Source organism: Gymnodraco acuticeps, unplaced genomic scaffold, assembly GCF_902827175.1.
Source record: "Gymnodraco acuticeps unplaced genomic scaffold, fGymAcu1.1, whole genome shotgun sequence".
Taxonomy (NCBI): Eukaryota; Metazoa; Chordata; class Actinopteri; order Perciformes; family Bathydraconidae; genus Gymnodraco; species Gymnodraco acuticeps.
This window is the reverse complement of record NW_022990125.1, coordinates 803,288-829,354: the sequence shown is the minus strand read 5'-3', so window position 1 is coordinate 829,354 and position 26,067 is coordinate 803,288. Positions and strand designations below refer to the sequence as shown.

Sequence of the window (26,067 nt, the reverse complement as noted above, 5' to 3'; positions counted from 1 at the left end):
TTAACAGTGTTTAGTAAGTGTCATTCCTAAATACGTGTGTTTCTAATTGTTATCATCTTATCATGTAAAGCCTAGTTACCTATGTACATGTATCTGTTCAGAAAGGGAATTACAACTTAAAACTCAACTGCTGATACCTGTAGGCCCTCATCTGTTTACTAAACCACACTGAGAAAAAAAAGAAATGAAGGGTTTCCAGACTAAATGTTAAACAAAGAAGTAGAAATGGTTCCCGGTAAGAATGAAAAAATAAACAAGAACAGGTATTTTGTGCTGAAAATCGATGAGATTTTATTTGCCCTGGGTTATGACATACAACCACAAAGACACTGTGCAAAGAAAGCAAAGATGAAGTCACACTTATGAAGAGTCGGCAAGCACATGTTACACAAACAAAACAAAAAAATATATCTGCGTGAATACAGTATATTGCCAAAAGAGATCATGCTACAAACAACATATAAACTGGACTAAATGAGGGCTCTAACTAACACAGGAACACAAATGACCTTATTCAAAAAGAAATCAATACATTGTTGTTGTTATATTCAATGGCATCCAAATAAAATGTTTCAATCCAATAATACTGTTTTCCTTGTAATATTTTCCTTTGTTAACCAGCTTTGATAGTCTGTAAGAATCCAGCTAAATCTCGGTTCTTTACAGGAGCAAAATGTTTTTAGACACTTTATAAAGCTATATTTAGCTACGATAAATACCGGTTTCATACAACAAGACAAGATGTCTCCCCATCAATCTGCAGCCTTAACAACTAGTATCTCATTGAAAATAACCCACTAGCTCCTTTCTGACTGAAAGAAACGTTCACAACTATTTCAAAGCTTCTGCTCTTGAACACCACAACTTCAAATCATAAGAGGAAAGGATACATGAAACAACTTATTTTCTAAACAATGTGTCGCCTACAAAATGTAAAGTTACATTTATCTTAATAAAAGCAATTTTAAAAAAAGAGCATTCAGCATTTATGGTCACTTCAAGATTATATGTAGGTCAACGAGCAACAACTGACATATAGCTGTGCTGGCTGTAAGATATACGTTAATATAGCGTCAGGAAACAGTTTACACTAAAAATATCCTTGTTGAGTGTTCGTTAAGCCCCGTCTCTCGTAGTTCATGTCGCTATGACTGTCAAGCTTTACATTTTGCGCCTTTTTCGCAGGTCGACTTACTTTCGAAATGTTGTGCTATTTTGATTTCAGGCAAAAAGCAGCTTCTCATTTTAAGCTAGCTACCATCAATCAATCAATCAATCAATCAATCAATATGAAATGGCAGCTGATGCTAACACATGTTGGCAGCTAGCTAAGAAAAATAGCCACCTTAGGTGGTTTATAAAATACACTTTTTTTTGGCTAAATTTCAAATTTCTTTCAGCTAACTTGTTTCAAATATAGGGATATTTCAAGTAAAACGTAGAAAATAGTTTACATTCTCAAAATGTGCAAGTACAAATGCGACATCATGCCTAAAGACTAAAAGTTATAAATCAATTTAAAAAATGACCCAGGCTAAAAGTATATTAAGGACAAATCGAGGATTCAATGTGTAATTCTATTATAATATCATATTTTTCAAACAGTATGTTGAGCAGCTTCTACTCAGAGGAACATTCTACACAGCGGATGATTCAGTCCTAAACTGGGCTTTAATTAATGCATCTAATAACCCCACACAATAATGCAAACTGTAAGCTTGTTAGCCAGACATGCTAATGACAGCAGCTTAAGCCTGAATAATTAGAAGTTAAGCTCTTCCTGGTCTTGAAAGTAAACTACAGTATGTGTTCTTTTATTAATAATAAAGAATAAACTAATTGTAATATTATTTTATTTGTGTAGTATTTCTAAGCTGGACAATCAAACATTTGCCGCTGACATCACAGCAGATAACATGCTGTTTCTTCTATTTTATTTCTGGTTTTGGAAAGACACCGCACTTTAGACTAACTGTAGTGTCTCTCGTACCGAGCTTCAAAGGCGGAGAAATATAAAGCTTGACATAAAAGTCCGGTTGCTAAGCTATGATTGATCCATCGCTGGTTATGGGGAGGGATTCAACGAACTACCAATTTCTCTGACATTTTGGCACTGCACAAGGTGAAACAATTATTCCAAAGTTAAAAAACTTGATTAATTGCAATTGTTTTTACCACCGGTGGATATCCAAATTACACACTTTTTCTAATTTCGATCTGTTATTTCCATTTCAATATTTCATGTTCTAAAAGTGCAAGCAAGCAAGTACCTATCAAGAAAAGAATATAGCGAGACCAAATCTTTTTTTTTTTCTTCCTTTTTTTCATACAGAATTTAAATCGGCTTTTGAAGCAGAGTTAAAAAATATACTAAAAAATTGTCTTAAAAACAGGAATATAAGCAGATTGGTATTGCTGTAGCTTATCGAATACAAGTAATACATTTCAAAGCCGGTAGGAGAAGGTGCGACAAAACACACTACAAACTTACAAAGGGGACAAATGAAGTAAACAAAAAAGAAAAAAAGTACAGAATATGAACCTGAACAATGACGACTGAAGATATGTCCTCTGTGTTTATAAGTGCCATAATTAATATCCTCTTGTCCTCAGTCATCGTCACTCTTGTCTGACTGGTCCTGCACACGAGAGAAAGAAAAAAGGTATTAGAAGAGAGGTAGATTCAAAGGCTGAGGAAGAGGAGGAAGAGCAGGGGGGAGGACACAGTATATGATCAGCTGCATTGTGCTTGAGAGGGGTAGGTCAACAGGATTATATAAACAAAATAAGAGATAAAGATCTCCAGAGAAAAGAAGTCTGAAGGTGAAGCTCTTATTCTTCTCTCCCATCTAGTTTGTAGAAGCAGATGAAGAGGAGGATGAGGAAGCCTTTGGAAATGGAGGAAAGTGCAGGTTTTAAATCTGTGGTTAAGTTGCCAGAAAGATCTACTTTGAACGAGCAGCACACAAGACAGTAGGTCTTTATATGGATCTGTTTCAAATGTTGTTTTTGTATACTTATTTAGTTTTAATCCTTAAAGGTAGGGTAGGTAAGTTTGAGAAACCGGCTCGAGATACACTTTGTGTTATATTCCATGGAATGCTCTTAACATCCCGATAGCAATGAATATCTGAAGTGCTTTGACAAAAAATCCATAAAAAAATGTCATCTGTGGCCCTGTCTGTCAGCCTTCCATCTCGTGCACGCACAAAATGTATCTCGTGCCCTCATTGGGCGTGCCGTCATTGGGCGTGCATTGTAGCAGTACTTCAATGACTCGCCAGCAACAGGCAGCCACTTTCACCAGTCTGCTGACGTCATGTGCGCGTTCATGGTGTGTTGGAGGAGGTGCTCTGTAAGGAAGTCTGAAGGAAGGGGCGGATTCTTTTTGGCTGTGTACTTTCACATTTTAGTGCACTCCAGCCGGTTTCTGAAACTTACCTACCCCACCTTTAATCCTTGCTCCAAAAGACATTTTGGTTCACTTATACAGTGACAATAAAGGTTTCTTATCTTATTTGACAAATAATGTCAAGTATAAACTACATTTTCAAGCTCCTTTTTTCATTTTCAAGGAGTGCAAACTTTATTTTGAAGTGTTTTTTTTAAATTAAATGTGTAAAATTATGGGATCAATGTCAGTCCCTCTCAAAACTAGTCACATTTTTTAAACTGAGCTGTCAATAAAATACTTTAAATATATTAATAGGGCTCCCACACCTCCTTAAAACTGTAATTCAAAGGCTTTCCAGGCCCAATTCTTCAAATGTAAGGACCTAACATGAAACATTTCAATTGCCCATTTCTTTTTACGTTCAAGGATTGAAAGGACCCGTGGGGATCCTGTAGTCGGCAGATAGGTCAGTCACAAACAACTGAACGGACAGATACATATAATCAAACAGACAGCGCTGAGGGCTCCAAAACCCCACAGCCACGCTTCTCAAGCTGTCAACTTTGATGAACTTTCTAGGAGAATATGGCCTCGGTTGGCGAATGTGACCGTGCCCTTACAATTCCCTGGAATATTAAGTGTTCATTAACAGGGGCATCAACAGCAGTAGACCAAAAGTGTTAAGAAGAAACATAAGTTAAAAGGCTGAGCAGTTTCTGATTCCGAGGATTTAATTATAATGACTTGATGGACAAAACTTTAGTCAAAATATTTATATTTCAGAATTTGAAGGACTTTTTTGGCCTTTGTTGAAAAGGGAGCTATTATGTAGGTACTCTAGTACTTGATTTCCCACTTCAATATGCAAGCACTTCAAGCATTTGTGCGCACCCTGTGATAGACAGCTGAGGAAATCACTAATACATTTGTATTCAAAGAGATACATGGCTTCTGGCCACGCTCTCGAGAAGGTCTTATTTTGGCTGTTTGCATTACCTGAAACACCCTGCAGTTAACTATCACTGCTGGCATGGCGAGAAGCTGCCTCCAGCTGCCAACCTCTGCTGAATATTGATCAATTGGTATCAAAGTTCAAAGCATAGCACTACAACAACATACTGTAGCGCTGACACTCACTGGTCCGCTTGTTGATACCTGATGTTACCCAAATTGTCATTGGTCGGACAATAGCTGCTCGTGGTTTATTGATTCAAAGGAACATTTATGTCTTTGACAAAGGGTTATTTAATTGTACTGCTATTAAACACCAATTTGGAAGAATATATATGTAAAAGTCCTAGATAGGGGTTTGGGTTATTGATCAAACCATATTTTTGCAAGTTAGGTATTGGGGTTAGGCTTTTATATGGGTCGGTTGGGTGCGGGTAATAAAAATCACTCGCTGCCTCATCACATCTTGATAGGCTTTCAGTGTACACTTATCAGTATTGGCATTCGAAATTTCTGAAATTAAATTACTTAAATTACCTCTGTCTGAAATCAGAGACCAGTATACTCTGATTGGTTAGCTGGATAGCTCTGCTGTGATTGATAAACCACTCAGAGATGTCCTGCCCCTTACGTACAATGTGTTGGAGCACTAGCCAATAGAAGCACAAGTGTTGTTACACAGTGATGTCACTATGTCACGGAAGAAGAAGGAGTCCAATTGAGGTTTCAGACAGGGAGTGTGTGTGAGAGAAACTCACTTTGGCTTGAACTTTGGGATTTTAGCCTTTGCAGACCCTTTACATGCCCAAACGATATTATACACTACAGGAAATGGAAAACCCCAAAAAGCATGATAGGGCCTTATTAGGGAGCTTATTTCTTCAAAAATATGACTGCATGCAAAAACCTTGAGAGACTGTTCTATTTTTCAGTAGTTGCGTGAATAGAGGCACATCGGCCTCGAGCCTGTTACTGTAAAAGTATAAAATAAAAAGGTCAAAAATAAGTTTAACATGCTGCAAATAGTTTTGTTGTGTTTATTTATAACTCATTAAGGGCTCAAGGTAGAGTGTTGTTAGTGCACTGTGGCTAATTCATTAATCTAGAGAAACATGGAGACTTAGGTTTGGTTGGAGAATATCAGAATTTGAATTGACTAAGACTTTCTTTGGTGCCTTTCAACACTAACTTTGACAAAGAACAAGGACAAAATGTCCCCCTGAATTAAAAAAACGTTCCAGACTCTGTGTCATGTCAGTCTTTTGATCGACATCCGCAGCTACAGTAAATGACACAAAACATCTTTCACATTTTCTCTCACTGCTTTTATTAAATCTGCAGTTCGTGCCTACAAAGCGCCCATTGAAATAAACTTCATTTGGAGAGAGAATATAAGAAATATTACATTTGTGATGTTTGCTTGGAACAATGATCTATTATAATTACTTGAAAATGAGTACTCAAATGGTGGTTGCCACGGCTCTAATTTCCCATTAGTGGTTTGTTAAGCAGTTTGAAGAGGAGGATAACCACAGAAGAAAGAGCATAATACAGTCAATTACAGTCACGACTGAGAGATGTGTTTTTAATGGAATATTTAATGGCCCAAATGTTATGCCTTTTTTTTACATCTTAGACAAATATAATTGTGTGTTGTTTTCAATAGGGATGCACCGATCGCCAATTTTGGGGCCGATCGCCGGAATCAGTATCCGCCGATACTGATTGCCGATCCGATCGAGTGGGCGGGGCCTAAATGGAAGATTTAAACGTCACTTTAAATCTTCCATTTAAAGTGATGTTTTAAACTCAGTTAATGGGGCTCATTCACTGGAGCTTCCACAAACAACAATCAACTTAATTATTACATTCAAATTATGTACATTATTCAAGTTTACATTAACTTTGGATAATAACACGGGAGAAATGAGCGGAAGCGCTCTCTTTTCCTCTCTCCCTCTCTCTCCCCCTCTCTCTCCCCCTCTCTCTCTCTCCTGACAGCCTGTCAGTATCTCATGCAGCTCACTGATCCAGTAATGAGTGACCCGACAGTGAAGAATAAATATATTTATAACTTTATTTATAAATGTATAGCTTGTTCCAGAGGTAGATAAAATAGCTAAGTGTGTTAGGTCTAACTCTTGAGTGTTTCGCTCCGCTCACCGGTCCGGCGGGCTTTCAGGATTTCTGCTTCACACACGTTGCATACCGCTATTTTACTGTCTTTTTCGGACACCTTAAACTACTGCCAGACCGGTGAAGCCATTTTGGCGAGCTTGTTTTGCCGCCCACAGAGAAAAGTGTCATGTATTTTACGTCATGCGATCGGCTCTCGCGATCGGCATTTTTAGAGAGCACCGATCGATCGGTAGAGAGTGAGTATCGGCCGATCTCGATCGGTGACCGATCGATCGGAGCATCCCTAGTTTTCAAGTTCATTTAATTTGTTGTGGGTCCGGGCTGTGTTATTCACTTGAGTTCCCACTCCGCTCTGATTTTGAGGATATGGGGACGCTTGCTTGTGGTTTTAAGCCGCTTGGTTGGCTTCCTCCAGATTTTACCTTCAGTGAATAGATTTCTGTGCTTCATTGACATTTACTTTAACACATTTTGCGAACCATGTGAACATCAGGCATCGGTTTTAACATGAAAAGCAATCGAGGGAACAACTGATGCCTGAGGGAACAACTGATGCCCGAAAACCGATGTAACAGGGTAAAGCAGTGTTCAGTTATTATGCTCCAAATATCTGGAACAAACTCCCAGAAACCTGCAGGTCCGCTGCAACTTTTACTACTTTTAAATCCAGGCTAAAGACTTTTCTTTTTGTCGCTGCTTTTAATTAAACTATTCATATTTTAACTGCACTGTAACTTTTATCCATGTATTTTTTCTTTGCTTTTTAATGACTGATTTTAAATGCCACTTTCTTAATGTCTTTGATTTTTTGTAAAGCACTTTGAATTGCCTTGTGTTGAAAGGTGCTATATAAATAAACTTGCCTTGCCTATAACGTACAATCTGTTGCAGCGCTAGCCAATAGAGTACATTTTTTGGTAAAAAGAGCTAGAAAAGAGAGTTCCTTTTCTTTAATAAGAGTTGATTTTGATAGGAAAAACCTAGCTTTGAATTCCCCTACTGTACTTCAAACCTATACTTTTTAACTGTTGGATTCTCCTATTTTAACAAAGATTTTGTAGATCATTTGGTAGGAAGCTCTTTTTGGTGCTTCTCAGTTCATGTTCTAGATGAAAACAGAGTGCCATGTTTTTCCTCTTAGCTGTGGTTACGAATTATATTAAAACGATTACATTTTTTGAAATTGACATCAGTGTTATTCCTATATATTTTTGTTTCCCTGGTTGCGGTCATAATTATATTAACATGAAAGAGACCTTCTGAGTTTGAAACAGAGGTAAGGAATTCGCTTTTTCTTCTGCAAAAAAAGAATCCAGTCAAATGCAGTGAGGTGGAACGACCTACATTGTCATCCGGGTCTTCGTCGCTGTCGTCATCGCTGACCACGGGCTTGGCCTTCCCTCGGCTCTGCTTCTTCTTGCCTTTGCCATGGCTGCGCGCCTCCTTCTTCCGCTTGATCTTGACCCGCACAGACTTAGCTGAAGGAAAGAAGTAGGCATAATTCAAAGTCTTGGCTTTGTCATCGTTTGCTTATTCAGAAAACATGCTCATCCGAGTTGATATAATTGTGTCTCTGGAATCTTATTTTGAACTGAAAAGCTGCAATCTACATCAATTAGAGCTTGACAAAATTGACAGAACAAGCTATCTTTTAACCCAAGCCTGTTTTTCAGGCCTCAGGCTCGAAAATTACATTCCCAGAACAAATTACCATAACTTCACTTTTAAAAGGGGTAAATGAATTATCTTTTTTCTCAAAGCAATGATAAACCTGTGAGTTGGATGTATAAAAAAGTCAGAATCAATATATAATTGTTTTATTGTAAAGTAAATTCCAATTGAACATAGTAAAACAAATTAAATTATAGTGTCCGTCCAAAAAAAAAAAATCACTTATAGTGAAAAACACCCTTGAATGATGGGATAGTGGACTAAAAGCTTTAGGAATCCAAACTATAACATATAATAAGTACCCTGTATCAAGATTGATGCAAAACAAGTGACATTTGACCTTTTTAGAGAGGTTTAGCACAAAAAAAACACATTTGGGTGGATTTGCGGTTTCTCTGGAAACCATTGGTTGATTTTGGTGATTAACACCTCTTTTTAACCGTTAGAGCCAATAGAATCGAAGGGGAAGTTGCACATACACACGTTACCATTGACAAGTGAGAGCTATGCGCACGCAGTCGAAAGCAATGTTATGCTCTGAAAACTGAAACCTATGCTCAAACTAGTAAATATGAAGATGGATTATCAGGAATAATTTCAAAGTGACACAGACACATTGGATTATCCATTGGATTAACCTTCAGCAGCGTTTTTATCGTTTTGATGCCATTGAACACAAATTTGTATCAGAACAACAGCTAAGGTAAGAAGCTTCCTCCGTGAAGCTACGTGTTGTGATGTCTGTTTTCGCTTCCCCTGTCGCGAGTTCGGATCGCTCAGTGATGATACTAATATTTCTGGAATCTGTGGAATCTCAGCTTGCTAATATCTTGTTTTTGCAGATACGATAAGTAATAAGGGTATTTAAGCTGTGAGTTCTGTGCTAAGTGCGATAGCATTTTTTCGCTCAGGGCTCATTTAGTAAAAATGGTTCATATCATCAAGTAACTGAGTTTCTTCCCGTTAGTTGGGTATGACACATTCATAGGTTTTTAAATCTTAAGAAGCCCTCAGACGCTGTTTCTTGCAGTGATGCGTTTTTTCCCCCGCCCGTGGGGGAATGGGGCTTAACAGGTTAATTCATCTTAAATCATTTTTCAAGCAAAAACAGCAGCTTGTTAAATCAAGATAATGAGAGTTGTCATTTTTTTCTATCAAAGTAAATACAATATATTCTTGTGCTGGACTGTTGGTCAAAGACATTTTTTGTAAAACTTGAGATTAATCTATGCAAAATTGTGAAGTCTCATCTTTTTGTAGACCAAACAATAATCTATTCATAATTATATATCTACATATCATTCAGCAGATAATTAAAATACATTTCAGCTCATATCTTATGGTTAGGAATTAGAGGTTAAATGTTGTATATTATTATCATCATTATTGTTTGTGTTCTTTTTGTTGGACAGAAAGGGTGTACCATCTTATAAATAATACTTTATAACACATATTTATTTTACAATATTATGTTTTGTGAATTATTTCAGGAGTAAAATAAACCCTTTCCTACCATCTACTCACTAGCTTTTCTCTGAGCTTTTTGAGTGTCTTCATCTCATTCCTTGCAGTGCTTTTGAAGAAATTCCTGTGAAAGATCGATAGAAAGCTCCTAAAGAGCTATAGAATTTACTCTTGTGTTCCCTGTGTGTTATAATTCTGTTCTCCTGTATTTTACATGATATCTTTCTTCTGGGCTACAGCCTGAAGACAATAATAGTCCGTAGTAAAGGATGGGGGAAAAGCGTATCTCAAACCACAGCTCTGTGTGGTGTGTGTGTGTGTGCGTGCGTGCGTGCGTGTGTGTGTCTTTGTATTTGTATGCATGGCCTCTAAACTGTGTTTCTTACCCTCAGTCTCTGACTCGTCGTCGTCGTCATCATCATCATCATCATCATCTTCATCGCTGTCATCTTCACTCTCTTCATCCTTGGCAATCTTCTGTCTTGCACTCTTGAACACAGATTGAAGGACAATGGAGTCCTCGTATATCTGAGGGAAATCAAAAAAAGAAATAATGCAAACAGATGTTCAAACAGCATGAATGACATGTTCTACTGGGAATATGGGAGAGAAGAACCTGCTGGACCAAAGGCTGATATGATAATAAAAGAGGAAGGATTAAGAATTGATGAAGAGGAAAAGGGAAGAAGAATACAACTAGGGGGGGGGGGTTGGTACTACAAACAGTCAATTATTAATTGATAGTGGCAATTCAAAACATAGGAATGAAATATAGACCATGTCTTTAAAGAAAAACCTTGTATCTCCCCTGGTTGCTATATGTACAGGCTGACAAAGTAAAATCAAGGAAAAACCCAGTCGCACAACAATTGAAAGAGACTATAGATTAAAAACCATCTGAACTGGGGAATGAAAATTGAGAGTTAACAAAGAAAAATGTTAATTCATTTATGTACTGACTTTCTGATTGGTTTACAATACACCTCCAAGAGTGTTTTTTTTGTTTATCTCCATGTGATACATATGCCTCCCAAATGTTATACGTCTAGATGAATGTTATATGTGAGGGGGCTCTTTGTGGTATTAACCAGTACTCGCTGCCGGTGCTTGGGCCCTAATGAGAAGACTTCAATTAACGGGGCCGTATTATGCTTTTTAGGGTTTACCCTATCCTGTAGTGTGTCATCGCAGTTCTCTCAGTGGGAGTTTCTCTCCCACACACTACCCCCCTTCCTGAAAAAGCTAAATTGAAGTCCATTGTTTAATTTCATAACATAATGACATCACTATATAACACATGCGCTTCTATTGGTTATCGCTTAAACACATACGTGATAGGCTAAGGGGCAGGAGATCTTTAAGCGGTTCACAACAGCCAACCAATCAGAGCAGACTGGGCTCTGGTTTCAGACAGAGGGTGAAAACAGGTGCTGCAGCACAGGCAGTATGAGAAAAATAAAGAGCTTTTTGAACATTAAAGCATGTAAACAAGTCACAGTAGAGCCACAAAATACAAATATGAATCTGAAAATGAGCAAAATAGGGCCCCTTTAAGGAAATGTCAGTTTCACACATGGAGGGTGGGTTGGGGTTCTGACCTGGGATCCCTCCAGGTTGAAGGTTTGGGCGTTGTGACAAAGCAGCATCACATCCCTCTCTAGGTCTCCCACTCCTTTGTATTTATGGTTCCTCACACGATCCTGTCGACGGAGAAGACATCAGCGTGATTCACACTCATCCCTCTCAGTTTCAGAGAGCTCTCACAACCTGTGGTATTCAATGCTCAATGCAAATACATTTCAAACATTTAAATTATTACTTGTACTGAAGTTAATTATCGCTGCAACTAAGAAAGATGTTGTTACTGTTAGTCTGTTGACTATTTTCTTGAGCAATCAGTTTGTCCCTAAGATGTGAGAAACACTAATAAAAACATGGTTTCATAGTTTCATTAAAAGCAGAAAGCTGAATAATTAAAATTAATTGTTTTATGACTCAAAACAAATTTACCTTGATTACAAAGATAAGGAAAACATTCAATCATTCACATTTTTGCTTAAAAAATAAACCAATTGTATACAGTTTCTGCAACCCACATACTGTATGTCTACACAGCTGTAGTGTTAATTTCGTCAGCTATTTTTTTATTTAGTTTTAGTCCTTTGTTAAATTTCCTTTTTAGTTTTAGTCATATTTAGTCACCTTCATCCTGTTTTTATTTAATCAAGTTTTAGTCGACTAAAAGTCTGAGCCTTTTAGTCTTATTTTAGTCGACTAAAACAGTAACTATTTTAGTCAAGATTTAGTCGACTAAAAGTCTGAGCATTTTAGTCTTATTTTAGTCAAAGAAAACTAATTATTTTAGTCTACTTTTTGTCAATGAAAACTGTTGAGTCTTTTTTAGTCATCAGATTATATAGAACATTTCAGTCAAACTAGTCTAGCCAAAACCAATAATTTGTCATTTTAGTATATATAAATAAATAAGATTATATCTTGTCCTTATTTGATGAAAAACACAGGTTGAATGATTTAGAAGCTTTGCAGAGAGTATCTGCTCAGGTTTGTGGTGTTTTTACCAGCTGTGTTATGGCCACATTGCTTCCCTTCTGATGAAACAATGCATTCGCTTTTTTTCTCCGCCTCATTGTAGCGAAAATGGGCCCAAATATCACGTTGTTTCTTTCTCCCAAGCAGTGGTGGCTTTAGACTTTTTCGTTGTCATTTTGACGGACAGGATTGTAACATTTCCGTCATAATCCATTATTACCCGTCGAGTACACAATTTATCACTCACTCGCGCTGACGGGGGGGTGTTTGGTTAACACGAGTGCGACCACTGCTCCCAAGCCCTGTTGTTGCCATTTTATTTTATGTTGAATAAGGTTAGTTAGACCATGAGTTAGACCCGAGCCTTCCTGACAGTTCACAGTGTGCCGCTGCCCGGTGTAATTCAAATGTGCTGCCTCGCGCAGCACACACACAGCTGCTGCCCTACCGCAGCACCGGAAATGAAACAGCTGGGAGAAAAACTGACTGATCAGAAATGTAACGTTATCTTTGATAATATTTCGTCTCCTCATTTTTCATCAACGAAAGTAAAGAGAGATTTTGGCATAGTTTTTATTTAGTAAACTACATTTTCGTCTCGTCACTTTTCGTCAACGATATTGCATGATGATTTCGTTGCAGTTATTGTTTACTGCCGTCGGTGCCGTCTCGTCATCGTCTCGTTTTCGTCATGGAAAAAAGTTCGTTGACGAACATATTTCGTCATAGTTTTAGTCAACGAAATTAACACTACACAGCTGGCAAAATATACTGTGCATCTCTGATGGTTTACAAAGATACAGTTTAAAGAAATATTATAACTATAAAATAATATTTGTGTTTGTGCTGTTCACTGTACAATAATAATAATAATAACTTTAATTTATATGGCGCCTTTCATTAAAGGTGGGGTAGGTAAGTTTGAGAAACCGGCTCGAGATACACTTTTTGTTATATTCCATGGAATGCTCTTAACATCCCGATAGCAATGAATATCTTAAGTGCTTTGACAAAAAATCCATAAAAAAACGTCATCTGTGGAAGCCGTGGTACTGTAAAAAGCACGACCAATCATTTTAGCCGGCCCGGCTAAAATAACTGGATGGCCTACCTGCCTGTCAGCCTCCATCTGTGCACAAACTTATCTCGTGCCCTCATTGGTCATTGGAGGGGCTCTGTAAGGAAGTAGCAGATTCGTTCCGGCTGTGTATTTTCAAATTCTAGCCCACTCGAGCTGGTTTCTCCAAAATTACCTACCCCACCTTTAAACCAAGGTCGTATATTCTGCATCATATTTCATTCTGCTCCATGACCCCCCTTGTTTTCATTATAACCATCATATCCATCATTCATGTTTTGCTGAGACACAGTAATTGACAAACCTTGATCTTTTTGAAGTCCACAGGTTTTCTGATCAGCTCGTAATATTCCGGGAGCTCTTTCCTGGAAGGCAACTGGACGAAGACCTCGCTCAGTTGTCTCCCTGCCCTGGTAACAATGTAAACATTTATAAAAAAAACACATACTTTTAAAAGACTTAAAATGGTCAAAACTCAAGAAATTGTGTTTTTCAAGGATGGTACAGTGGTGGTATGAATTTGGCTTTCTGTCAAACACCTTGATATCTCTCTTGTACAGTTGTTCTATGGGTTTCAGGTTTGTGGCACAAGCAAACGACCAGTTTGTAAAACAGTATTCAATGTGGGATAGAATCATACAGTGGAGGTCTGACTTTGCAGCATTGACAGTTAAGAAAGGTCTGATTCGTTTAACATTTTGCAAGTTGAATTCAACGGTATTGGAGACTTTCTTGATATGTTTCTTCAAAGTCAAGTTCGAGTCCAGTATGACTCCAAGATACTTGAAGTGGGGGACTAGTTCTATTTCTGCTCCGTTTAAAAACACATTGGATCCTTCGATTTTGACTGGTCGTTTGCTGAACATCATGCATACTGTTTTTTTTTCCATTTAACTGTAAGCAAATGTTGTTCAGCCAGTGTTGAACCTTGTCCAAAGCATTTGAGAGACAGGATGTGATTATTTCAGTATTTTTCCCGTGTACAAAGATGACCGCATCATTGGCATACATTTGTACATTCAAATCTGGACATACATTAGGCAAGTCATTAATGTACAGAGAAAACAGTAATGGTCCAAGAATGGAACCTTGTGGAACCCCAACAGGGTTCACAAGATAGGGGGATATGGTACCGTTGACCAAAACACACTGTTTTCTGTTCGATAAGTAAGACTTAACCCACTGTATTGAATCTGCCGAATTTTTTTGAAATAAGTCAGCTTTGTAAGGAGCACTTGGTGGTCAACAGTGTCAACAGCCTTCCTGAGATCAAGGAAGACAGCACCTACATATGGACTTGTGTCCAACATAGATTTAACCTTTTCCACAAAGACACAGTTAGCTGTCTCAGTGGAGTGGTGAGAACGAAAACCAAACTGCATTGGGTGGAGTGGAGCGAAGCCTTTGTCTAAATGTTTGGTGATTAGTTTTGACACCCATTTCTCAGCTATCTTAGAGAAACCTCAAAACTGTCCCATAGATGTCTTCACGGCTGGACTGTTAGCACACATGTGAAGTTGGAGCACTTTGTGAACATTTTCATAGGAGTTATAGCGACATTGTCATTTAAAAAAAAAAATTATTTATAGAAGGACCATGCATACAAAAACATTAATCTCAGCAAAGAGAAGAGATGCAATATGCCAGATTATAGCTAATTTCCATCTGTGGTCCTCACCCCATGATTGACGTAGAGCTGTTGAGGGCTGGATCGTTAACAATTATCTGAAGTCTGGTGCTGTTTTGACACTTTTCATAGGCGTTACGACAACATCGTGTTTTATGGCGAGGGATGCGTTTCCATGGAAACGGCATATGGTGAGATGTCAGATTTGACGTAGAGCTATTGAGGCATGGAGAGGTGATATACAGGTGAAGATTGTGGGACGACCGGACCGTGTCCATTGGAGCTACAGCGACATCGTGTTTTATGGCGAGGGATGCGTTTCCATGGCAACAGCGTATGGTGAGAACTCAGATTTGGCGTAAAGCTGTTGAGGCACGGACCGGTGATATACAAGCTAAGTTTGGGGGACGATCGGACCGTGTCCATTGGAGTTACAGCGACATTGTGTTTTATGGCGAGGGATGCATTTCCATGGAAACGGCATATGATGACACCCCATAATTCACGTAGAGCTGTTGAGGGCAGGACCATTAATCATTATCTGAAGTCTGCTGCTGTTTTATGGCGAGGGATGCGTTGCCATAGTAACACCACATTACGTAACATCAGATTTGATGTAGAGCTGTGTTAACTAGGGATGTAACGATACCAAAAACTCACGGTACGATAATATCGCGATAACAAGTCCACGGTACGGTATTTATCGCGATATTAAATAATAAAGTAATTAAAAAAAAATGTACGCGGAAAATGTTTATTACATAATAAATCTGATTTGTACAGCATTTTAGTAGGATAGCATTATTTTAAAGTGTCAAAACAAAGTGACAGTAACAGACTGGAACAAGAAAACCAGTGTTTTGGTACCTATAGTACTACCAAACAAAGTAGGCATTTTCTTTACTGCATCTCACAAATAAACAAGGACATTTAATAATTAGACCCTGCAATAAAATAAATCAAGTTTCACTTTAGTTTTTCAAGTAACTCAACTCAAACTCACTAGTCACTCACTCAGCATCATCAGACAGGTTTTTAGGAATATGAGAATGTCCACATTTCCAGGTATTTATAAGCTGGGATGTTTGGGCATTTACAATATCCCCTGCTCTGGAAAAAACTCTCTCGCTTGGTACTGATGTTGCTGGGACAGCAGTGGTCGCGTTAACCGAATATTTTATTTATCAATGACGGAAAAATCTGAAAGCAATCTGTCATTTTGACAGATTAGAACAAACTCGGAACAGTGCCAACGTTTCCCCGCAGCGAGGCTCTGGTGTTATGCCGTGTTATGCATGCCCTCCAAAAGGAAATTATATAGTTTCCAAACCGTACAGATCAACACATGTCTGGGAGGTTTTGCTTTACGCTGTGTGCGCTCCCGCGAGGTGCATGCACACACGGCATAACACCCCCCCCCCCCCCCGTTGACAGTTCACGAGCGTGCTCTCTCTCTCTGTTCAGACCCGACGGGTAATAAGGGATTATGACGGACATTTTACGATCCTGTCTGTCAAAATGACGGACAGCGAAAAAGTCTAACGCCACCTCAGTGGGGACGGAGAGATATGCTTTGGCCATGGGTGACAGCAGTGGGTCAAACTGTGCATTGTCTCTCCACCACTTCAAAAACAATACAGTTTTTGCCAAGAAGGTGAGGCTTATTGACAGGGCGAGATATAAATATACTGTTGGTACTTGTCAATATCTCTAGGTGTGTAAATGTAGCCCTGTAAATACGATGTCCTTTTGTGTTCTGTTGTTTTATGTTTATGTTGTAACCTACTTGCTGCCATGTTGGACAGGTATCTCTTGAAAAAGAGATCGATGATCTCAATGGGACCATCTGGTTAAATAAAGGTTTAAAACAAAAACGTAAAAAAAAAAAAACCGCGGTAGATTTTGTCAGTCTCACGACGGTATTGGGACGTTTATTTACCGCGATACCGCGATATTCGGTATATCGTTACATCCCTAGTGTTAACCATTATCTGTAATCTGCTGCTCTGAGCATGTCAGTTGGAGTTATGACATCATCGTGTTCCATGACACAGGTGTTTATATTTGAGCTAACAATGTGTCCAGAGATCAAAGGTTTCCATGGTGATGTGCAGTAATCAGAGAGGAGAGCATTTTCATTGTTCTGAATGAGAGATAAACCTCTTACATGTGAACATTTTGTTGAAGAACCGTAACAGATATCGGTGAAATTTCAAAGCGTGAAGCATGTCAAGAAACTTGAGCATCTGAAGTGTAGTTTTTGTGTACTTTCGGGTTAATAATGTGGCCTTTTTGGCAGATTAACTAAAGGTGTGTGGCTGCAGTGGTGGGGAAAGATGAGGCTGAACTTACAATGGGGTTTAATGGAGACATGTTGAACGTTTTTGTCACTTCATGCCCTCAAGAGGCATTTTGTTTAATTATTTTGCTTAATTTATTTAAATTGTTCAATCTACGAGATGTTTTCCTACGTTTGTCATGAACAATTATGTCTCAGGAATGTAGGGTTTGGGAATTATGGCAGGTTTAAAAGAAAATATGAAGGCAACATTAAATCTGTCCTCCACTCTAGCTGTGACATCACACACTCTAAAATCTGAAGAAGGCCTCTTTACCAAGGTCTGAACAATGTTTAATATCTCTAAAGTACGAATCAGATTTTAAAAGTTGTGTTACACGAATAATGTCAGAAAGATAGTAACTAAATGATAGTAATACTTAAATTGTGAGTCATTTCTGTGAGAACCACAAAGCTTTCCTTGGTGATTATATTTGGAATAACAAGTAAAAAAGAATAATGAAGCACAATTCATATTAAAGTGTTTATGCCCGGGGCCAGTTTCTATGTAGACGAGGAAAACAAAAAGCTACTGAGCACACATAAATAATTGCAATATGGAAAGAAGACTGAGGGTAAAGTAACAACAACAAATCATAGCAGGAGTATAGAGAATTGTTCTATACATCTATTTCTCTGGACAAGTAAATACCAAATGTTAAGACTAAATACTCTGAATACTTAAAGGAATCTGCTCCTGTCAATTGAGGGATGCTTTAAACCAAATAAACAGTAAAAGGAAAGTTATTATATGCAATTTCCCCCCTACATTTCGAGAAAATGGGGAAAGATGCAAGTCAGTGAGAGGAAATGCACTTTTGTGTAATTTACATCAAATGTCTTAAGTCAATAATATAAATTGCTGCTCATCTGCACTGCTTCCTCCCACAAAGCTTTACTACTCCCACACTAAGATCTCTGCCACACATTATTAGGGGTTAAATTCTGCCATAACAGATTTCTTGCAGTTGTGCTGTGAGACTTTGTTTGCTTAAACTCTGCTTAACTAGCAACCTTGAGTTGGGAAAAACAGGAAAGGAGTTCTAATCCTTGACCAGCTGGGGGATGTTATGTGTTGAAAGGAGAGGACATTTGTTTCTCAAAGTAAAACAACAACACTGTTGTTGTGACATTTAATATGCAGTGAATCATTTATAACCACTAGAGGGCAGAGTGTGGAGCTACAGGGAGTGAAAAACAAACTTAAGGTAAATAAATTAGCGGCTTCCAGTAAACGTGGGTCTGTTACCAATGTGTGCCCACAAGATCAATTCAAACTAGAGAATGCAATTCCTGAAGAAATTGCTAGTGGGAATGCTTTATGCTGAAAATCTGACACTAAACTGCTATGCTGAAATGTAATGTGTAAGAAGGAAGTGAAGACTTGAGATTGAAATGATACATGAACACTGGGGGCTTGAATGTGTGATGAGAGAAAAAAAGAAAGTAAAAAGGCAGCAGAATATTTGAACTGCAAACTTCTGAACTAACTTGATGGCGAATGATCTATCGCCATGGCAACGACATTTGATGACACCCCATAATACGCTTAGATGCGTTGATGACTGCATCGTTACCAAACCTGTGAAGTTTTGGGGCGTTTGGAGCATTTTCACTGAAGTTATGAGAAAACCGTGTTTTAAGGCGAGCATTGTGTTGCCATGGTAACGGCATTTGAAGAAATCTTAAAACTGTCCCGTAGTCCACGGCTGGACAGTTAGCACACATGTGAAGTTTGAGCACTTTTTGAACATTTTCATAGGAGTTATAGCGACATCATGTTTTATGGCGAGGGATGCGTTTCCATAAAAACGGCATATGGTGAGATCTCAGATTTGGCATAGAGCTCTTGAGGCATGGACCGGTGATAAACAAGTGAAGATTGGGGGACGATTGGACCGTGTCCATTGGACTTACAGCGACATCCTGTTTCATGGCGAGTTGTCTGTCGCCATGGCAACGGCATTTGATGACACCCCATAATACGCTTAGATGCGTTTATGGCTGCTGTGAAGTTTTGGGCTGTTTGGAGTATTTTCACTGAAGTTATGAGAAAACCGTGTTTTATTACATTACTCTCTCTCTTCTTTTGATCGCCCTCTCTCTTCTCTCTCTCTTCGGCATTTGATGATGACACCCCATAATTGAGGTAGAGCTGTTGAGGGCAGGACCATTAACAGCAATTGGAGCGATGACATCATCGTGTTCCATGACACAGGTGTTTATAGTTGAACTAACGAGGTGTGCAGAGATCACGGGTTTCCATTGTTCTGAATGAGAGATAAACCTCTTACATGTGAACGTTTGGTGGAAGAACCGTAACAGCTTAATGAGAAGTTCTCTCGTAATAAGAAGTTCTCTCGTCATCCTGAGAAGTCGACTGGATTCAGGTCTGTTCTACCGCCCGCAGTGGACATCCCCTGTAAAGGTTTGGATGTGTTACACAAACAATTACTGGTTGCCTTGTCACAGACATTCAGTTCGACAAATGTTTGTCTTTCTCACTTGCCTGCTATGATGGTTCTTCAGGACTGCTTCTTGAGCTCTAATCTCACTTTCGCGAAGTTTACTGGTGACTTTAAAGCAGATGACAATGTATGTGTGTCGGTTAAGAGGAAAAGGTGCTTGGTTTTTTTGTTATTATTACTATCAGGGAATGTACAACTAAACCCTGGACCGCCCAGCAGCAGCAGTAGTCAGATGGCTACTCCTGCCGATTTAAATTCTAGATCTGGGTTGGGATTCATTCACTTAAATGTGCGCAGTCTGTTACCTAAGTTAGATTTGTCCGCATTTGGGCGAGCTCGACTGATGCTGATGTCATTGTCTTATCAGAAACATGGCTAGATAAATCTATTTTGGCCTCTGACATCTACTTAAATGGTTATAGTCAGGGGTGCACATAACTTGTTTGCCCTGGTTCTCAAAGGAGCACCTGGAGATGTTGCTTGGTGCTCATCCTTAAAATGAAATAAACCGTAACTTTTGAGGGGGTCTTGACTTTATTTGCCAGACACACGGCACTGAACACACAGAGGTGCACACAGAACACACGTGCAGACAGAGGTGAACACAAGACAACATTAGCACGACCAGTAATCCTACAAGCTGTCATCACTACCCTCCTGACTGTTCTCCTCACTGTCTTCCTCTCTGTCAGACATGGTAGCTGATGATGTAGGCCTACTACTTCCTCTCTGGTTGAGTCTGTGATTAGCTGCTGGGTTTGGGTCGAAAGTCTCTGTTGTCATCTTAGAAAAGTGGATGTAATCAAATAAGTATGTGAACATAACCAATAACCTACCATAGCCAATAACAAATTAATGTAACTTGTTTTATTTATGTTGTTCATTCATATCTTATTTTACCTTAACATTTATTTATTTATGCTTTTTTTTTTTATCTCCAGTTTTAGAGGATATTTTTGGTTACTGTCCTATAGTATGCGTTGGAATGATTTCAAGGAGTGCCTTGGAAATATGTGTTACCAATCACATGAATCTCCCGCCCCTGACACACAAGCACGCGGTTTGATTGGCTAGAGCTTGTACTGTGTTATGGAATATGATTCGATTGGCTGACGCCTCCGTCGAGGCGTCAAAAGTTGAACATTGCTCAACTTTTGAAGCGAGCAACGCTCCACGTCGCTTCCCAAAATGCAGTTCGGCTAAAAGTGACGTCACCCCATTCAAAGTGAATGGGCAGAAGCGTTGGAAGCTTCAACGCACGCCGCTGTGTGGACGGGCCGTAACATTAAGTCCCCTAATAAATCCTCCCTAATTGATCTCATTTTAACTAATGTTCCCCATAAATACTCATCTGTGGGAGTATTTGCAAATGATCTGAGTGATCACTGTGTTGTAGCCACAATTAGGGACACTAAGGTCCTAAAGGGTAAACCTCGCATTATCATTAAGAGAGACAAAAAGCATTTTGTGGAGCAGGGTTTTGTTCATGATCTGTTTGATTTTGATTGGGGTAAAATCGATCTGTGTGCTGATGTAGAAACGGCATGGTCTTATTTTTATCTTGGTTTTATGGAGATCATTGATAGACATGCACCCCTGCGTACATTTAGAGTGAAGGGACGAGACAATCCTTGGTTTTCTGCTGAATTATCTAGTCTCCTTCATGAGAGAAACAAGGCCTGGGCAAAGGCTAGGAAATCAGCCTCAGAGGTAGAATGGCTGCGTTTTAGGCAGCTAAGAAATAGCTTCACATCGCAAATCAAAAGTGCAAAGTCTAAGTACTATTTGTCAGTAACCACAGAAAACCTGAATAATCCTGGAAAATTTTGGAAAGCCATAAAATCGATATCCACCGGTGAGATCCGTAATGAGCTACCTCCGTGCCTTACCACAGCATCTGGCACTATATCGGACAGGGCCACTATGCTAAATTGCTTTAATGAGCATTTTGTGTCCTGTGGCTCTCTGTTTGATTCTGTGACTAACTCTGCTTCTGTGAACACTACAGTATGTGACTCTGTGTTTTGGAAAACCCTTTTAGTTTTACTCCTTTTACTGTTGATGTTGTTCGTGAAGCTTTAACCAAGCTAGATCCTAAGAAACCGGCTGGCCCGGACAACGTAGAGCCTTTCTTTTTAAAGATAGCTGCAGATTGTATTGCTCCACCTCTCACTACTCTTTTTAACCTCTCCCTCAGCACTAACACAATTCCAAAATTGTGGAAGTCAGCGTATGTCCTGCCTTTGCTAAAAGGAGGGGAGGCCACTTTATTAAATAATTATAGGCCAATCTCTAAATTATCAGTTCTGGCTAAGGTGCTCGAACGCCTAGTGAGTGAACAGGTAAAGGTGTTTTTATGTACAAATGACATCCTGTCTAAACATCAGTCAGGCTTCAGAAAACAACATAGCACCATCACTGCCACAATGAAAGTGGTAAATGATGTGGCGAGTATTTTAGACAATAAGCAGAGTTGTGCAGCTCTAATTATTGACCTGTCCAAAGCGTTTGATACCGTCGATCATCGCATTTTAAAGCAGAGGCTAGCCAGTATAGGCATGTCCAGCCATGCAGTGGGTTGGTTTGTGAACTACCTCTCTGAAAGGTCCCAATGTGTTCACTTTGATGGGCTGTCTTCTGAGTGGTTAAACATCTGTTAACAGCATTCCCACTAAACTAATCCAGATCCTACGGGGAGACACAAGGATGTATTTCTGTAATGAAACATCATCTAGGTTCTCCTATTTGTTTTCCCTCATTTTTAAAAAGCATATCCATAAACTGCACAGCTGCTACACATTTAAAACAGATATTTTTGTATACAATATAGTATAACTAGATATTTCATTTTCAAGCAGATGCTTTACTTTTTACCCCACTATGTTTATTTTACAGATTAATACATTAGTTACTTAAAACATTCAGATTTTGACCGACAATAATAGGATTATTTGGTGCAAATTAAACCATCCAACATTATATTTATGTAACTGAAACCATGAGTGAGTTAATAGAAAATGTATTGGCAGCAAATTTGCAAAGAAGTTTTTTGTTATATAAATGAATATACAAATGTTAGATTATTCATGTTTAAATATCTTTTGAGTACTTAAATACTTGTACTTGACTTTAGTACCATTCTCGATGCAGTACTTTAACTTAATAATGAATATTTATACAGTTTGGTACTTTACTCAAGTAAAGAAGCTACAACTTTTGCCACCACTGGACAGACCACAGGAGAACACACACACATCCCAAGGCAATATAAAACAAGGTGAGAAAACAGCATGGCACAGAAGTGTTGACCTCGATGCAACAGCACTAGTTTCTCTTTTCTATTGTACACTTTCATATTCCTTTATAAGTATATTGACCGTGTTTATAGTACTGCCACATAACATCCAGACAAAGTCCTTGTATGTCTGAAAAACAGATTTTGACTCAAACTGATTTTCATATCTGTAAGCATCTGTCAGCATTTGCTGTGTTTTGCACAGAACAAATATCCAGATCAGCACTTTACAATAACCAAGGCTACAGAACATAGTTTTCTTGTAACATAAGGAAAACAGGGTTAAGTTAGAAAAGATGAATGACTGCCAAGTATAGATTTCAGTGCATGCAAGAGAGAGAAAACTCAAAAGAAAATTCCTCTTTTTTAAAAGAAATTGTTAATTCAGATTTATTGATTTACCAGATTTTAGATCTTCCATTATTATTTATAATAATACACCCCTGTATTCATCTTTAAAAATAAATAGCGAGCTTTAAGAATGGACAACTGAACTGCCTACACTTTTTTCAGTGTGATCTTAAGGCTGCTGATCCCAGAGGACGTATACTCGCTGAGTGGGGATTGTGAACGTGCTGAACCTACAAAGGTGGATGAGGTGTTACTTTAGGTGTTCTTCCATGCCTTTCAGTTCTTTATTATGGCAAAAAGGATCTTAAGGAAAGAACCCAATTGTTTCCTCCCCTAAAAGACACATCGCCAAGGCTTCAATACTTATAATGGCTTGTGGAAGAAAGACAGAACAGCAGATCAACATCTGTAAGGAACATACTGTGCTGTATGTACACCTCAGTCAGGAAACGGAGCCAAAACAGTTGCTTAGCTCCAGAAAATATATATATCTTTTTTTTATTCTAGGAAGATCCAATTCAGATTACGGTTGCATTCATGTTTAACAAGATGTTCTCGTTTTGGGTAAATATCACCGAAACCATGAATTTCATAAGTCCGGAAGTAGGAATTCCAAAAATCTGCCCAAGTCCAGTGAACGGAGAGGAGTGCCAGAGCTGCGATTGAGATGCTCTGGGACTAACAACCGTCAACAGGGAGAGGAAAGAATTTGACTTTTGGAAAGGCGGGTAGCATTTCCCTGGAAAAAGCTTTAGTGTAGTCGTCAGTGCATATTTGAGTAGTTGTTTCATGCACGGGTGAATATTACAGGGACAAAGACATGCATACTTTTGATATTGCACATGGTTGAAAAGGAAAGAATGCAGACACAACAGGACAGACTACACACTCAAACTTTAACTGTTGGACTGAGAGAACACAAGGATGTTTATCAAAGTGTGCGTCCCCAAAGACAAGGCTGTCTGTTCACTTATACACAAATATACTACAAATAACTACTTGCTACACTCTAACAAGCAAAATGTCCTGATCTTGGTTTTTGTGTTTAATATTTCCCTTTTATTTTGAAAAGCATTTTCTCTTTCTGCCATGTCTATTTTTACTTCCAGTCTTAGTATTTTTTCCCAGCCTTTGTAATTGTGTTGCGCTAATTCTCTCCACCTGTGTAACTGTCTGATTTAAATCATCTGCTGCCCTTGGGTTTTTGCTGCCTCCTCCAACTGTGTCTTGTCTTTGTGATTATTCTTGTGTTATGCCTGTCTTTCCTAAGACCTTTCTCATTTCTAATGTTCCCCTCCTCGACTCATATCCTCGTGTCTTAGTCCCGCCCACAGGACATGTGAGCAGAGGAGTCGAGGAGGGGAACCGAGGAGAGAGGAGGGGAAGCAGCAGGCGGTTAGATAAATGAGAAATCCTCTTCTCTGAGCGGTCATTTTAAAGAGACGTCCATTAATGATGACAGGAGGCACAGCAGCCCTCTGATGTGCAGAACTCATTTCATAAAGCTTGCTCTTTGTTTTATACACTTGAACCCGCCTCCCCTCTTTCATTCTGCATTTGACTCCTGATTTTCTTACCCCCATTACACAAATGCCCTTCCTATTTAGATATATACCATAGGGACAGTAGAACTACACAGCCCCTTTCTTCCAACTTATCAAAAGTTTCTAAAGTCACTTCTTTGGGTTAATCACAGTCTGTGGATGCTTCATAAGGTAGTATTAGTTTTAGGGCTAACATCAATTACATTACATGCCATCTGCCCCCAATGTCTTTTTTCTCTCATTTATTTATAGAGAAAAAAGATAACTAACTTAATTTCGGCTAATCAGAGAGAGAAGAGAAGAACAAGAGGATTTAGTGTCAAAGCAAAAGCACCTGTTTTACAATATTCTGGATTTATACACAACGCTAATAGGGAACCTGGACTTAAATGAAATGCAACTTGTACCAAGTCTTTTTTCGGGAATTAGCTCAGACGGTAACCATCAGGATGAATTGGAGATTTATGAACATAATATTGATATCATTGTGTATAGGTGTGTGACTTTGACTTCCCTTTTGTATTCCAAAGTGTCCAATTGTTGTCGGAGCAGCTGAAAACAGCAACACCGAGAGCCCTCTGCTAAAACTTGATTAAAGTTCAGCAGATCATACTCGTTATTTTACGACGACACAGAACTGCTGTGCTCTCAGAAGCAAGATGCCAACTGCACGCTCAATGTGATGATGTGCTAGTTATAAGAAGTCAAATCTGACACCTAACACGATGTAACTATATTTGCTTACCCATCCCTGTAGTTGATGACCGTATCGATGATGGTGTTCATTTGCTTGGTGACTTTGGGGTGGTTGGGGGAGTGTTTATCAGCTGGTGGGCGTCCACGTTTCTTCTTGGCCTTGGAGCCCCCTTCATCCCTGCTCGACGAGTCCTTGTCCTGGCGTCTCTTGCGTTTGCGCTTCTTCAGGCGGATCTCCTCCTCCATCTCTTCCAGGTTTCCATCCTCAACGGCCTGACGTCATCAAAATAAATAAAGAGAGAGTTAATCCTCACCCACGTGAATTCATATTGAAATATGAAATGTGTGAAATCTACAATCATTACAAACCATGGCAGTGTTTTTAACTCTGACTGTCAAGCCTGTCTAGATATGTTACTTTAGCAGTGCATACACGTCTCACATGTTTTTCTCCTTTTAAGTAGAGCCTCTCTGAACTGCAGCTACACTTAAAAAATACTG

General features: G+C 38.9%; 1 protein-coding gene across 3 annotated transcripts in view; it reads right to left on the bottom strand.

Moving 5' to 3' along the window:
• Window positions 1-266: 266 nt before the first annotated feature.
• The window catches only part of smarca2 (SWI/SNF related, matrix associated, actin dependent regulator of chromatin, subfamily a, member 2), an 81,569-nt gene continuing 55,768 nt past the window's right edge, over window positions 267-26,067 (bottom strand). For all 3 annotated transcript variants that reach the window (XM_034216621.1, XM_034216623.1, XM_034216622.1), the window contains exons 29-34: window positions 25,616-25,839; window positions 13,552-13,657; window positions 11,218-11,319; window positions 10,006-10,147; window positions 7,829-7,962; window positions 267-2,639 (exon numbers count right to left, since the gene is read on the bottom strand). In XM_034216621.1, coding sequence (XP_034072512.1) covers window positions 2,610-2,639; window positions 7,829-7,962; window positions 10,006-10,147; window positions 11,218-11,319; window positions 13,552-13,657; window positions 25,616-25,839 — 738 coding nt within the window. In that variant the 3' untranslated portion in view covers window positions 267-2,609. The remainder of the gene's footprint in view (window positions 2,640-7,828; window positions 7,963-10,005; window positions 10,148-11,217; window positions 11,320-13,551; window positions 13,658-25,615; window positions 25,840-26,067) is intronic.